General features: G+C 35.4%; 1 protein-coding gene across 2 annotated transcripts in view; it reads right to left on the bottom strand.

Annotated features, from left to right (window-relative positions):
• The window catches only part of XRCC4 (X-ray repair cross complementing 4), a 291,910-nt gene that overhangs the window by 235,251 nt on the left and 39,420 nt on the right, over positions 1-17,239 (bottom strand). For both annotated transcript variants that reach the window (XM_069592579.1, XM_069592580.1), the window contains one exon: positions 15,138-15,313. In XM_069592579.1, the coding sequence (XP_069448680.1) occupies positions 15,138-15,313 (176 nt within the window). The remainder of the gene's footprint in view (positions 1-15,137; positions 15,314-17,239) is intronic.

Below are 17,239 nucleotides of genomic sequence, written 5' to 3'. Positions count from 1 at the left end.
AATACCAAGGGAACATTGCATGCAAAGATGGGCTCAATAAAGGACAGAAATGGTATGGATCTAACAGAAGCAGAAGATATTAAGAAGAGGTGGTAAAAATACACAAAGAACTATACAAAAAAGATCTTAAGGACCCAGACAACCTCAATGTGTGATCACTCGCCTAGCTAAACATCCTGGAATACAAAGTCAAGTGGGCCTTGGGAAACACCCCTATACACAAAGCTAGTGGAGGTGACGGAATTCCGCCTGAGCTATTTCTATGATTGGACCATAGACAAAGCAATAGAATTCCAGAAAAACATCTACTTTTGCTTCACTGACTACACTAAAGTCTTTAACTGTGTGGATCACAACAAACTGTGGAAAATTCTTCAAAAGATGGGAATACCAGACCATCTCACTTGCCTCCTGAGAAAACTGTATCGAGGTCAAAAAACAACAGTTAGAACTGGACAAGGAACAATGGACTGGTTCAAAATTGGGAAAGGAGTATGTCAAGGCTGTATATTGTCACCCTACTTATTTAACTTCTATGTAGAGTACATCATGCAAAATGCTGGGCTGGATTAAGGGCAAGTTGGAATCAAGAATGCCAGAAGAAACAGCAATAACTTCAGACATGCAGATGACATCATCCTTATGGCAGAAAGCGAAGAAAAACTAAAGAGCCTCTTGATGAAATTGAAAGAGGAGAGTTAATAAGCCTGCCTAAAACTCAACATTCAAAAAACTAAGATCATGGCATCTAGTCCCATCACTTCATAGCAAATAGATGGGGAAACAGTGGAAACAGTGACAGATTTTATTTTGAGGGGCTCCAAAATCACTGCAGATATGAAATTAAAAGATGCTTGCTCCTTGGAAGAAAAGCTGTGACCAACCTAGACAGCATATTGAAAATCAGAGACATTACTTTACCAGCAAAGGTTCATCTAGTCAAAGTTATGGTTTTTCCAGTAACAGTGTATAGATGCAAGAGTTGGACCATAAAGAAGGCTGTGTATCGAGGAATTGATGCTTTTGAACTGTGGTGTTGGAGAAGACTCTTGAGAGTCCCTTGGGCTGCAACAAGATCAAACCAGTCAATCCTGAAGGAAATCAACCCTGAGTATTCACTGGAAGGACTGATGCTGAAGCTGAAACTCCAATACTTTGGCCACCTGATACAAAAAGCTGACTCAATAGAAAAAGCCCTGATGTAGGGAAAGATTGAACACAGTAGAAGAAAGGGACAACAGAGGACGAGATAGTTGGACGGCATCACTGACTCAATGGACATGAGTTTGAGTAGGCTCCAGGAGGTGGTAAAGGATAGGGAGGCCTGGCGTGCTTCAGGCTATGGGGTCACAGAGAATCGGACATGAGTGAGTGACTGAACAGCAGCAAAAGACAAAAAGAACAACATACAAATAGTGTACTATATTTAGAAAATTTATTTTTCACTGGGATATGAGTAAACAATTCCAAAAACATGTGTATACTAGGACTGAGTAAATAACTAACATATTGTGGATAATGAAAGCCAGAATTTTCACTGTCAGAGGAAGTTGAAAATTAAGAAGAAGGGAAAGGCTAGAATAAACTCTGTGACACTGGGCTGAACTAATGGCTTTTAACATATATACAGATGGAGAAATACAGTGTGTGTACATATATTTATAAGTACACACATGTATTTGCTAGCTCTGTGAGTTAGCAGAAAGGACCTAAAAGAAATAGCACCTCAGTAGCTAGAAGCACATCTAGTACCCAGATGTTGATTACAACATTTAATCTTAAATTTAAAAAACTACTGATCTTTGGATAAATGGTTGATTGCACAGCCAGGTCAAGAAAGACAAGATGGGTCTTGTGGTGCTGGAAAGTCAGGAAGGGCTAGAAGTAATGGAGACATATCTAAAAGACACAAAAGTTGAGTAAGCTCCCAATGGCAAAATCGAGGACAATTTAAGCAACAAAATAAATGAGAACAATTTAACCCATAGAATAAAATAAATATACACATGACAGTACATATGCATATAAATAAATAATTGAAAAAATAAATAAGTGGAAGAGCATAAACAGCTTTCAGTTCAGTTCAGTTGCTCAATCGTGTCAGACTCTTTGTGACCCCATGAACTGTAGCACGCCAGGCCTCCCTGTCCATCACCATCTCCCAGAGGCCACCCAAACCCATGTACATCGAGTTGGTGATACCATCCAACCATCTCATCCTCTGTCGTCCCCTTCTCCTCCTGCCCTCAATCCCTCCCCAAAATAAAGTCAGCCACTGTTTCCACTGTTTCCCCATCTATTTTCCATGAAGTAACGGGACTGGATGCCATGATCTTAGTTTTCTGAATGTTGAGCTTCAAGCCAACTTTTTCACTCTCCTCTTTCAATTTCATCAAGAGGCTCTTTAGTTCTTCTTCACTTTCTGCCATAAGGGTGGTGTCATCTGCATACGCCTTATAGTAGAATTCCAATTAATAAAGTAAAGGAATGAAGAAACAAGAAATTCACAGCTAGATATATCAGAGTAATAGGTACTGGAGACAAAACTCATCAAAGCAATGAGAGCCTCTTGTATAGCTTGAGGAGTTCTATTCCTCTATTCAGTGCTCTGTGGTGACCTGATGGGAAAGATATCGATAAAAGGAGATATATGTGTGTATACATACACAACATATACATATAGCTGATTTACTTTGCTGTACAGTATAAACTAAAACAACATTGTAAAGCATCTATACTCTAGTAAAAATTAAATTTAAAATGTCATCAATGTGTGCTAAAATTAGTGGGTAAAAGTATGATTAAAATAGGGCATTTGTGTACTCTCAAAATTATCTACCCACAAGATACTTAACCACAAGAGGAAAAAAGAGCAGCTACAGTTGAAAGAAACCTGGCAGACACTCCTTTAATCAAGTATTCAAAGTTAAGATCACTAGTAATAATGCAGATGGGCTCCCAGGTGGTGCAGTGGTAAAGAATCTGTCTTCCGATGCAGGAGACTCAGGAGATACAAGTCAATCTCTGGGTTGGGAAGATCCCCTAGAAAGGAAATGGCAACCCTCTCCAGTATTCTTTCCTGGAAAGTTCCATGGACAGAGGAGCCTAGCAGGCTACAGTCCATGAGGTTGCAGAAGGACGGAAACGACTGAACACACACACACACACAATAATCCAGACAGATAACATGCACCTCCTAACATGTTGCACTGAGTAGGATAAATCATCATTTCTTTGAAAAATTCCATAAATTCAATCTGACCATGAGAAACATAGATTAAATAACCAGTGTTCTTCAAAGTCAGGAAAAACAAAGACTGAAGAACTTTCACAGACTAAAAGATAATAGAGAACATTAAAAGCAATGTGAGAAACTTATATTCCGGACCAGGAAAAAACCTGTATGAGCTTTATGAACTGAACATTGTTTCTCCCTAAAATTCATATGTTGAAGCCCTAAACCATTCTGCTATGGCAGTATCAGAGGTGGGGCTTTGGGGAAGTGATCTGTTTAGATGAATTCACAAAGGCAGGACCTCTATGACATGATTAGTAACTTTATATGAAGAGGAAGAAATTACACCTCGCTTCTGTCCACCACAAGAGAATACACAAGAAGGCAGTCAACTGAAAGCCAGGTAGCAGGTGCTCACCAAGAAGTGAACAGGATGGTTCCATGACCTTGGACTTCATAGTCACAGAACTGTAAGAAATAAATTCCTCTCATATAAACCATCCAGTCTTTGGTATTTTGTTACAGAAGCCTGGGAAGACTAAGATAGTAGTAAAACTGGAAAACATCAAATAAGATCCATAGATTATCATGTCAGTGTTAACATTCTAATTGTTAATAATTGTACAATGATTATGTGTTGGGTCTTAGTTGATTAGGGCTTCCCTGGTGGCTCAGAGGATAAAGAGTCTGGTGGCAGTGTGGGAGACCAGGGTTCTAACACTGGGTTGGGAAGATCTCCTGGAGAAGGCAATAGCAACCCACTCCAGTATTCTTGCCTGGAAAACCCCATGGACAGAGGAGCGTGGCAGGCTACAGTCCATGGGGTCACAAAGAGTCAGACACAACTGAGCGACTTCACTTTCTTTTCTATGCTTCCTGAATATTAGAGAATACAGGGTAAAGGATATGCAGGAATTCTTCTTAGTATTTTTGCCACTTTCTCTATAAGTCTAAAATTAAAGAGTTAAAAAAAATAGCTCTCAAAAGATATAAAATGACCAAGAAGCATAACAAATTAGTGAAAATACCACTATAATCCACTGTTATGGTTCTAGTCACAATGGGCATATGTCCACTATTGCACTGGTTTGGATCATTTGTACCCACAAATATCACATTCTCTCCAGAAGTTGCACAAAAAAAGCAATTAACCTTTAATTGTTGTAACAGTACATCTTTTTAAAAAATTATTTTTTGCATACTTTCAGTTTTGAATAAAGATTATACTATGTGGCCAGTTTTCATCAACATATGTTAGTATACTAGAAAATTCAACAAAGAAGACAAAGCTGGGATCCTCCAATAAACTTTATCTGAAAGAGTAAACAGTATAACAAAGACATCTGTTTAACAAGGCTCTCTGAGGTCAAGGAAATTCTAAGTCACTCCTACTTTTTAATTTCTACATACACTGAGAGAAATCAAGATTACAAAAATTGCACTGACAATTGGTGTTATTTACAGTATCTTTTAAATGGTATAACTTGAGATGGGATACAATTTGATACTAGCATAAAAAAATGTCTGCTAAAACAATGTGTATAAACTCATTTACCGATAATATCAGAAGTATATGCTGGAGGCCCTTCTGAATACAAGGCATCAACTCAGTGATCTCTCAGGACAGGCCTCACACTATACCAATTCACAATTTACAAGGAATTTGTACACACACATCAATCATAATTTCTGGGAGTTCTCATTATAAGTCTATTTGAACTATTTTTCATCATTAAAGACAAATGACTTGCTGAATCCAAAATAAATAGAAATAGATACAAAACTAAAGACAAGATTTAAAGTTCTTTCCATTATGCCACACTTCCTCTCAACAGAAGGCCACCCCTAAATATTCAGATTTGCTGGAATTTCAAACTCAGCTAAGACACGGTCACTGCCTTCAAGGAGTTTAATGTATAATAGAAGAGACAGCCAAGTAAATAATTACTAACAATGAATATTTATAAACTACCTATTAAGAGAAGTGTCCTAGAAAAGGTATACACACATACCTATATGCTAATTCATTAAATCAGGTATTAGCACATCTGAGATTCAAATCAGTCAGGCATTGTGACAGTAACATGTCCAGAATGGGTTGTATAGGTGCAGCAGGCTACAAACTGTTTTAGTAGTGAAATTTTAAAGTATAAAAGTATAGTCATTAGCTTAGCAGCATCAAAACAAACAGGTCACTCAAAAATTGGGCTAAAGACCTGAACAGACATTTCTCCAAAGAGGACATACAAATGGCCAACAGGCACATGAAAAGATCTGTGTCCTAAACAGTCTAAAATACTGATGAAAGATATCAAGGAAAACCTAAAAAAAAAAACTGTTAATGGACTAGAAGACTCAATTGTAGCTTTTTGTAAATAGAATGCCTTTAAAATTAATTTTCAAAGGCACAATAACTAAATCATCTAAAACAATATTGAAAAAAAGAATAAAGTTGGAGGAATCACAAAACCCAGTCTTAAGGTTTATAATGTAGCTACTGTATTTAAGACAGTGTGATACTGGTGGAAGAATATACACATAGGTTCATGAAACAGAATACAGAGTCAAAAATCAGACCCACACAAGTACAGTCAATGATTTTTAATAAAGGTGCAAAAGCAATTCAATAGAGAAAGGAGAGTCTCTTCAACTAATGGTATTAGTTCAACTGGACATTCATATCCAAGAAAATGAAGCTCAAACTGTATGAAAATGAACTCAAAATAGATCATAGATCTAAATGTAGAACATGAAACTATAAAACTGTTTTTAAAGAAAATCTTCATGACCTAGGGTTACATGAAGTGTCCTTAGACATAGCACCAAAAGAATAATTCATAAAAGGAAAAAAAATCCATAAACTGGACTTTATCAGAAATAAAAACTTTAGCTCTACAAAAGTGAAACTTGCTCAGTCATGTCCAACTTTTTGCAATCCCATGGACTAGACAGCCCATGGAATTCTCCAGGCCAGAATACTGGAGTGGGCAGCCCTTCCCTTCTCCAGGGGATCAAACACATGTCTCCTGCATTTCAGGTGGATTCTTTACCAGCTGAGCCACAAGGGAAACCCAAGAATACTAGAATGGGTAGCCTATCCCTTCTCCAGGGGATCTTCCCAACCCAGGAATAGAACTCAAGTCTCCTGCATTGCAGGTGGATTCTTTACCAACTGAGCTCTCAGGGAAGCCCTGATAAGACCCCATTAATAAAATGAACAGACCAGTGATAGACTAGAAGAAGATATTTTCAAATCACATATCTGATACATAAAAACAATCCAACGAAAAACATGGGTAAAATCTGAAAAGACATTTCACCAAGAACAATTTACAGATGTTAAATAAACACATGAAGTCAACATCCTTAGCCATTAAGGACACAGAAACTAAAGCCACAATAAGATACAATAATATGCCTATTAAATGGCTAAAATAAAAAATACTGACAACACCAAGTGTAGAAAGAATATGGATCTTTCATACATTTCAGGTATGAAGGTAAAATGGTTCACCCACTTTGGAAAACAGGTTAGCAGTTTCTTTGTAAAGGTAAACACATATTTATCATACAATCCTGTATTCACAATCTTATAGATCTACCTTAGAGCAGAGATCAGCAAACTCTTTCTAACAAGACAAAAGTAAACTTCTTAGTCATTACATACCATAATAACTCTGTTGCAGCCATTCAGCATTACAGCACAAAAGCAGTCACAGACAATGCACAAACAAATGGGCGTTTTTATGTCCCAGTAAAAGTTCATTTACCAAAATGGGCAGCTTATTTACAGGATATAGTTGCCAGTCTCTGTTCTAGAGAAACAAAGGCTGATATCCACACAGAAACCTATGCATGCATGTTTAAAGCAGCTTTGTAATTGCCAAAAAGTGGAAATGACACAAATGTTCTTCAGTCATTAAATGGATAAACAAACCAGTACAGTCATACAATGGACTACTCAGTAGTAAATAAAAATAAATCAGTGATATTTGCAATAACTTGAATGTATCGCAAGGGCATTATACTCACTGGGGTGAAACAAGCTAATCTCAAAAGGCTACCTACTGTATGATTTTATTAATTAATATTCTCAAAATGTCAAAAGCTCAGTGAAGAACAGAAAATAATATGCCGAGGGTTACACTGGAGAGCGGAGTATGACTATAAAGGGGTAGTATAAAGGAATGAAGAGGTTTCTTTGTGATAATAGAACAGTTTTGTATCCTGACTATGGTAGTGGTTATATGAATCCATACATGTAATAAAATTCATTTAACTATAAACACACAAAAACAAAAAACAAAAACACAGAAACACATAAAACAAACAAACAAACAAAAACAAAACAAATTACTTGTAAAAACTAACAAAATTTGTGTAAGGTCTGTAGTTTGGTTAATAATATTGTGCCAATGTCAATTTCCTGCTTTAAATAATATACTGTGGCTATATGGTTATCACTGGGGAACCTGGAAGCAAGGCATACTGAATCCTATGTATTATTTTTGAAACTTTTCGTGAGTCTAAAATTATTTCAAAATAAATTTTAAAAGTTAATTGACTGGTAAAAACAAAAATAATTACAATATATTGCAAAGTTTATCACATATATGGAAGTGAAATCACATGACCAAAATAACATAAAGCCCAGGAGAGGAAAAATGGATGTATGGTGTGTGTGTATGTGTGTGGGTATAAAATATATGTTGCTATTAGGAGTCTTAAACTATCTGTAAAGCAGTATATCACTTCAAGGTAGACAGTGATAAGGTAAAGATATATGCTATAAACTCTAAGTGAAAGTTGCTCAGTTGTGTCCGACACTTTGTGACCCCGCCGACTATATGGTCCATGGAATTCTCTAGGCCAGAATACTGGAGTGAGTAGCCTTACCCTTCTCCAGAGGATCTTCCCAACCCAGGGATCGAACCCAGGTCTCCTGCCTAGCAGGCAGATTCTTTACCAGCTGAGCCACAAGGGAAGCCCTATAAAGTCTAAAGCAAGCACTAAAATAGCATGAAAATGAGTTATAATCCAACCAAAAAGAAGAAACTGTATTATAAAAATATATGTAAGTAGTCTAAAAATAGACCCATAAGTGAAATAAGGAAATAAAGGTGGAACAAAAAGAGACAGCATAGTTTAAAACCATCATTAATAAACATATGAAATATAAATACCTTAAACACCCCAATTAAAATCACAGATTTCCAGACTGGATTAAAAAAGCAAAATCCAACCATAACTTCTTAAAAGAAATACAATTTAAATAAAGACAAAACAGGCAAAAGAAGAAGGATGGAAAAAGATATGTCATGCTGCTGCTAAGTCGCTTCAGCGTGTCTGACTCTGTGTGACCCCATAGATGGCAGCCCACCAGGCTCCCCCGTCCCTGGGATTCTCCAGGCAAGAACACTGGAGTGGGTTGCCATTTCCTTCTCCAATGCATGAAAGTGAAGTCGCTCAGTCGTGTCTAACTCCTAGCGAACCCATGGACTGCAGCCCACCAGGCTACTCCGTCCATGGGATTTGCCAGGCAAGAGTACTGGAGTGGGTTGCCATATGTCATGCTAACTCCTATCAAAAGAAAGCTGGAAGTAGATTTTAGATCAAATAATTTTAACAGCTACAGGGTCATTTCAAAATGATAAAAGGGTCAAATCATCACAGGGACATGACAAACCTTAATGTTTTGCACTTTATAATGAAGATTCAAAATACATGAAGCAAGACCTGATTATGCTTCAAGGTACCTACTATAGGGTTGCTGCTGCTAAGTCGCTTCAGTCGTGTCCAACTCTGTGTGACCCCATAGACGGTAGCCCACCAGGCTCCCCTGTCCCTGGGATTCTCCAGGCAAGAACACTGGAGTGGGTTGCCATTTCCTTTTCCAATGAATGAAAGTGAAAAGTGAAAGTGAAGTCGCTCAGTTATGTCCGACTCTTTGCGTTACATTTACATAAAACTCTAGAAAATGTAAAAATAGCCTATAGTGATAGAAAACTATAAGTGGTTGTCTGAGAACTAAATCAGGAGATATGGAGGGGAAAAAAACTATAGAAACTTATAGAAAACTCTAAGTGTTGTCTGAGGACTAAATCAGGAGATAGGGAGGGGAAGATTACAAAGGTATACAAAAAAACAGTGGGACAAATGAGGATGTGTTCACTATCTTGATTGTGATGACTGTTTCTGGGTACATACATATTTCAAAATTTCTCAAAATGTCCACTTTCAATATGTACATTATATCTTAATACAGCCATTTAAAAAATATAACCACAAAAAGAATTATATATGAATGTATATAAGTGCTTTATTCACAATAATCCACAACTGGAAACCACCCACAAACTATTCATCAAAGGGTGGATATGGTATATCCATTCAATGCAATATTATCAAGTAATCAAAAGAAATGAATTGATGAAACACAACACATAATGATGAATCTCAAAAACATTATACTATGTAAATAAAGTTATATGAAAGAGTACATACTGTCCATTTCCATCTACATGAAATTCTAAAACAAGTAAAGCTAATCTAAAGTGACAAAGAATAGTTTAGTGGCTGTTTGGAGCCTAGAGAATAAGCAGAATTGAGGAGGAAAGATGGTAGGTTGGGGGTTTGACTTTAAAGAGGCACAAAGGAACTGCCTAGAGTGGTGAAAACTTTGCATCTTACACAGGTACACTATATTATATGTACATTACAACTAAATAAAAAAAATTTTAATTGACTTTGATAGAGTCCTGGATTCCACCCTACCTAACTTACTACCTCCATTTCCCTTAGGAACTTGCTATGCTTTTAGCAACTGTTTCCTCACATACAAACAGTGACAATGCCAAGGTCACATGATGAAGTGAGAGTCCATGTTAACTGAAAAGTAATAAGCAAATATTAACATTATTAATACTCAAAAGTTCTCTTCGAGCACAGTTTTCACATGCTACTTTAGACTCTTGTTTTTACTAAGCTGTTGTTGTTTTTTCTGAAAAATCCTGGAATAATTGAAAAAATTAAAATATAATGACTTTGAGATGTTTCTTATAAAAGAAGAAAACATTTTAAATGGAAGCAGAGCAATATGAAACAAAAAGAGAATGAGTTCTCAAAGACAAAACTGTATAACTAAAAATTAATAATTTTTAAAGTAATAATTTGAAGTCTTTTGTATGGTTTAACTACAAAACATATACTTTGAACAGGACTTCTGCACCACTTACATAACTCATTTAGTTCCCACATTCCAAAAGGTCAAGAATTATAAAGTGTTTAATTTAAAAAATGGCAGATGTATACAAATACTTTTATCATGGAAATAAATACTACAATTTATTTTTGAGGCATTCAAGCAACACATTTGCAACCCATACTCCCACAAACCTGAAAACCATTACTATTTTTGACAAAGTCCTTGGCAGAGTACCATAACAAATGCTCCAATTCTGATATTTCATCTGGAAATATCCATTTGATTTCAAAGTTCCCCAAACCACAGGGACACATGGCAATAATACAGGGTTTGGGCCTGCTGTCTTTAAAAAACAACTTTGACTACTTTGGGATAACTTATTTTACTCCATTTTTATATACCTGAGAAATGTAAGTTAAATAAATGTAGGGAGGTCCTTTGAACTTAGAATGTATTTTCCACTTAAAAAAGAAAAGTTATGACATATAGGAAGATACAAACTAACCTTATTGTACATACATACCTTACTGTATATTGCAACATTTTTTAAACAACTGAAACAATATTTGCAATGAAAATACTAGAGAAAGACTCCTGTAACAATAAAAGTGAATCCTTCTAAATGACAGTTCAATCTCTCCTAAACATTAACATGCGGAGATGAACATCCACCTTCCCTTTTTTTACACAGTAATGAAAACTTCTGGGCATGGGACACAGCTGAAGAACACACTTCACAGATTCCTTTGCAGCTAGGTGAAGCCACGTGATTTAGTTTTGGACAATGGGATGCTAGCTAAAGCAGTGCATGCAACGCTAGTGTGACGGTCATAAAGAAAATGCACATGTGCTTCACTTTCTCTTTTGAGGCACCTTTCCTGCTGCCTGAAAGGTGAGCATAACCATGACCATGAGACTGAAAATTTCTTTGTAAAAAGGGAAAAGCAACATGATTACAGAAGCTTGAGCTTCCACATCCTAAAACTAATTTTTAATCCAGATCTGCCTATTTGGATCATAACATCAGAGAAAAGAATCTGCCATGCTATTTAAGTCATCAAATTTTCAGTCTAACTGTATCCAAGGCCAGTATCTGATAATGGAGGCAAGGGAGAGAAAGGGAAAGAAAATGCAATTTGACTTTATTAAGTTCTTTTTTTAAATTTCAAAGTTTTAGTCTATATACAAAATTTAAGCATTTTCTTCTTTTCTAAAAGAGACCTAAAGCCAATTTTCATGTTTATGTTTGTAATGTGTGTGTGTTGATCACGTTTACTGTTCCTTCAAATTTCATGGCTTTCCTTTATAAGGACTATTTTTAGAAATATAAAACTATGGTATGATAGATGACCTGCCATGAATCAAAGAAATCACTTCAAAATTTTATAGTCGAGAAAAAAAGATATATGAACAATCTAAATTATGAGACCAAGGTTATTCTTATCAAAAATAATTAGGTCTTTTCTAAATAGTTCATGAATGAAAACGGTTTCTGAATGAACAAATTATGAAATAGAAAAAAGAAGATATTTTTAATTAAGATGCAGTATTTTCATGATAAAGTACATATTGCAAAATCAATATGAACTGGGAAAAGCAGAGGGAAAACAATGATACGAAGTACATGAATAATCTCCTGAGTGGGCAACAGTACTTATAGTAACAGATAATGAATTCTGAATGCTTGTACTAGATTATATTTCATCCAGAACAATCTACAGCCAACTGAAGTGTCCTGGTAATGGGGTAGGGGGAGTCCCAAAAGTTTGCACTGTACAGAAAAAAAGCATTCAACTGGCCGTACAACATTTATCCCAATGAGAATTAAGCTAAAATTAAAAATCTATGTCATCTGTAAGGAAAAGTCAATGAGAGCAAAGCAACCTTGTAAAAATAATGGACCCATTCCTTCCCACAAAACTGTATATAAACATCGACTTACACATTATACATATTAAATATTTCATTGGTTTGGAAACTGACAATTCTTTCACTGATAAAACACAAGGCAATATTTCAAAAAGAACCAGTTCTTCTTTAATATAAAAATTAGTATTTACTTCCTTTTTAAAAATAGAAAAACAAAGAAAATTTGATAAAAAGGTAAATTCAAATAAGTCTTATGTGACTTGAATACCCAAAATGTTCAAATTATGCAGTGATCTTCAACACAGAATTACACATATAAAACTTCCTGAATTTATGGCAACAAATGCCCCCAGATCCTGACTCTACTAGGTATGAAACTGGTAGCAAATGTACTTAGAACTCATGGAATATTCTTCGGGAGAGGAACCTTATGTCAACAACAGAATTCATTATAAGGTTTTGAGCTGAATCTATGTTCATTCTTATCTTGTAAGTATAGGAGGTTATTTTTGGCAACAATCAGATGTCTGTGTCATCAAGGAAAGGATTACGAATACCTTTTACATATTTAGGTCATCTAAAGCAAAATTAGCTTTAAAAAGTATTCTGCCATGTTTCCAACTGTCTGCATATTTTTGCCACCAAATGAATTTACAAGATACTGTCACTCTGAAATTCAATCTGCAGAAGCACATCGTAAAGCACTACAAGATTCCCATGGAAGTTTGGCCAAATAAACTTGTGATTTTCATTTGCATCCATGAAGCTGACTGCAGAACCTCATACTGAAAGTTCTACCTCATTCAGACATATCCAAATATATATCTCTCAAGTAAGTCAAGTCAAAAACTCCTCCTTGTCAAACTGTTCTGAGAGAGTAGCCTTTTTTCTTTCTCATAGGCAAATTAATAAATAACAAGGTAGCTATCTAAGCTGCACCACAGTGCTTCAGAGCATGAGCCTTCGGCAACCTACACTCTTCAGCATTACTAAGAATTTCTTACTCTGTTTCTACTTTTTTAAGAAAACCTGTTGAAAAGTTAGTGTTTCAAGGCTTTGGCTCTGATGAAGTTGATTAATTTTGGGGTAGTAAGCAAACTATCTTTCAGGATTATTGTCACAGTTTTTGAGTCTGACACAGGCTAAGCCAGTTGTACAGGACTTAAGTCATGATGACTTTCCTCACATAGGCACCAAGATCAGATGTATCACCAAGCACGGCAAATACTCCATCCACGCCCAATGGACCAAATCCTCCTTTTCATCATGTCAAAGATACTAAAATCCTTTCAATTTCCCAAAAGGTACCTCTCACACTCTTAGTTTGTTATGCATCAGTGAACACAAAACAGTTGAAAACCCGAAACTGCATGAAATAACGTTAATCATTACATACAAATGTTTGTTGAGTGGGAAAAGGCATTACTCCCAATTTGACAATGATCTGCTTCAAAATATTAGAAGAAACAGTCAGCAGTCCTATAGTATATAACATCACTTGATATACACAGGAAAGAATATTTTGTGACAAATAATGAAACTTTACTAGCCATTTCAAACATTATTTACCTATTTTAAATTACCATTTTTAAGGACCTCAACATATTGAAATTTACATAAATTGGCAGTTGAGTACAATAAATATATATTTTCTAAATAGAAATAATTACTAAAGCCAGGCTCTCTGCATTATTCTATATAGGATAATATATATTTCAAAGTAATGATTCCATCTGTTGTTTCAAATGTTTCTCTAATTGGTGAAATCCCTTTAATCATTCTGAATTAAAGAGTTTTTTAAAAAGAATTTTTTAAACTCAACTTAGTTCCAGTACAAACTGTCAATAACTGTCTTTAAACTTAATGTAGTAAAGATGGCCCTCTTTTTCTTCTACTATAGATCTAATATCTGATTGAGAAATGACTGACAAAAAAACAAATAATTCAACCTCTAGTTATACTAACATGAATTAAGATATACAAACGGTAAGTAGTACACTTCTCATAAATAAACCTTGATTTGAACTGATGTATAAATCAAACAGAACAAATAGCAGATTCCTTGTCTGTACAGCTTGCAAGCTTTGAAAAGGTTGGGTTGAAAGTTATTTCCTTCTATTTTAATACTTCTAATTTTGAAAATGTAAATAAAATACCTTAATTTATATAAACATATATCTTACTCTACCTAACTATATCATTTTGTAATTGCAAGTACATTTTAATAAAGAAGAAAACAGGTCATAATTGTTACATATTCAAAGAAAAATATATTATTTTCTTTCTCTAAAATTAGTATTTCCCCAAATTCAATAAGCCTGTCTCATGATCTAAAACTTCTGATGTCATTTTTCAGAACTGCTCATTCATGTAATTATCTTAATACAACTTAGTTTTAAAACACTAAAAATGAAATATACCTTACAAGAATTATTTTTCACAATTCATGAATGTAAAGCATTTAATGACTAACTTTGAAGCATTTTTCCAAGTACTTTTCAAACTTTTGTTTCTGAGGTGTTTTGGGAATAATAGGACTTCCCTGGTGGCTCAGACAGTAAAGCGTCTGTCTACAATGCGGGAGACCCGGGTTCAATCCCTGGGTCGAGAAGATCCCCTGGAGAAGGAAATGGCAATCCACTCCAGGACTACTGCCTGGAAAATCTCATGGACAGAGGATCCTGGTAGGCTACAGTCCATGGGGTAGCAAAGAGTCGGACACGACTGAGCGACTTCATTTGGGAATAATATGCTAGTTACTTAAATAATTTCTCCATAAGTACTCTTTGACATTTTACCACTTACAACATTATGGAAAGATTTACTTACTGAAACATCTTTCAAGTTTTTCTCAAAGGAGAAGTGATGAGATTCTTTAGAAAAATTAAACTTGTATGTGTCAGTTGGTCCTGCTCCTGACACCAGTGCTTTTCTCAGTTCATCAACATATTTCTCTTTTTCCATTGCCATGTCATCAGCTTCTTGGGAAATGTCTGATTCACAAACTGTGAGAAAGAGTAGTAAAAAGTCTTATTTGAAAATAAATTTCTAAACATAAGAAAAGAAATATTTACCTGTTGCTACTAATTTATTATTAAGCAACAGAAATTTAAACAAAAATAAAATCAATGCCCACACCACACATCTTTAAGTCAAATTATACCTCTTAACTGAACTAGCAATTTTTGATAAATACATTTAGTCTCAAATCTCATTAGACTCTTTGCATTCTTTCTCTGTCCTCAGATGAAGTCACAGATTATAAATTACCACGGAAACAACCATCTTGTGTACCTGCTCCAAGGTCATAGCAGAAGAAAGCATTTGCTATAATGATTAATAAACTCAGTATTTTAAAACATCCTTCTTCCTTGACTCAATTATTAAAGAGATTAAATAGCCTATAGTCTATTTCTCACTCACATAGGTAGAGTCGAATGAAAGTAAAAACGGAGTTCATTCTCATCTTATTATGTGCCAACAATAAAAACAGTAGATAAAGAGAGTCTTACTACTTAGAGGAAGGAAAGGAAAGGGAATTAATACTTATTGTCTCCTCTATGGTATACATTATATTACATATCTGGCTATCAATTATCTCATCTAGGTATATTTAAAGCTGATGGTTTACTCATCCATAGTGATTTTTACTTCAATGATTATATGTCCAAATTTCAGATCATTTTTTCTTTTTCATAATATCTTGTTCTGGCCTTCTTTTCAATATTTGAAGGATATATATATATATATATACATATATATGACATCTTATAGATCTCATTCAGATCAGTCTCTCTGCATGGTTCCTAAAGTATTAATTCCATTTCTTCTAGCTGCTGACACATTCTCATTCTGCTTTCTTTTCCCTTCTGTGCTTTGTGAAGTCTGAACATGGCTCTCCTCTAGCCAGAGTATCAAGTGATCGGGCAAACAGAGGGAGCCATAAACAAAGGTTGCTGGTTGGTCTTTCCTGGAGTCCTTACAGGTTTCACCAGTTCTGCATCAGTTTTGGAAGTTAATTTCTTCACTTGGTTTTTACACTTGTGGAAAATAGAGAGTTCAAATTCTAGCCCCTACCCCTCACACATACATAACACAGACAGGATTCTGATTTCTGCTGGGACTTTTAATTTACTCATTACAATTAAATGAGCTAATGAGCCCTTACTGACTACTGTGAGTCTATGCTACATCTCTAAGCCAGGGTAGTTTTTTGTTTGTTATTTGTTGCTTAAAGATTTTATTAATAGGATCAGTTCCAGGTTACTTTATCTTTACAGTTCAGCTCCAATTCCTAAAAGGCCTAAAGTCTCAAAAAGCCATTCCTCTCAGGTATTACAACCACAGTCATTAGATGCGTATCTATTCAGAAGTCCATCAGCTTAGTTCTTTAGCTCCCATTAACTCTTTTGGTTTTCAGATAAGTCTTCACAATCGACACCTGGGAATTCTCTTTCTTATATTCAAAGACTGCGATGTGTCTGTTTATTGCCTTTTAAAATTACAAGATATAATCTAATATTTATTTGGAATGTATGTGTGGTTGGGTTCCCATGTCAACTCGAGATCACAATGATGAAAGTCCCATATAGTTCTATAGTTTGTTTTTTTTTTTAAGGTTACATTTATCTATTTTGGGGCTTCCCTGGTGGCTCAGCTGGTAAAGAATCCACCTGCAATGCAGGAGACCTGGGTTTGATCCCTGGGTTGGGAAGATCCCCTGGAGAATGGAAAGGCTATCCACTCCAGTATTTTGGCTTGGAGAATTCCATGGACTGAAGAGTCCACAGGGTCGAAAGAGTCAGACACGACTGAGCAACTTTCACTTTATCTATTTTATTCCTTACAACAATGAAAGACAGATATTCTCATTTTACAAATGATAAAAGTAAGACTCAGAGAGATCAGGTAATGGTCAAGGACCATGAAGA

Source organism: Ovis canadensis, chromosome 5 (genome assembly GCF_042477335.2).
Source record: "Ovis canadensis isolate MfBH-ARS-UI-01 breed Bighorn chromosome 5, ARS-UI_OviCan_v2, whole genome shotgun sequence".
Taxonomy (NCBI): domain Eukaryota; kingdom Metazoa; phylum Chordata; class Mammalia; order Artiodactyla; family Bovidae; genus Ovis; species Ovis canadensis.
This window is presented reverse-complemented; position numbering and strand designations above follow the sequence as displayed.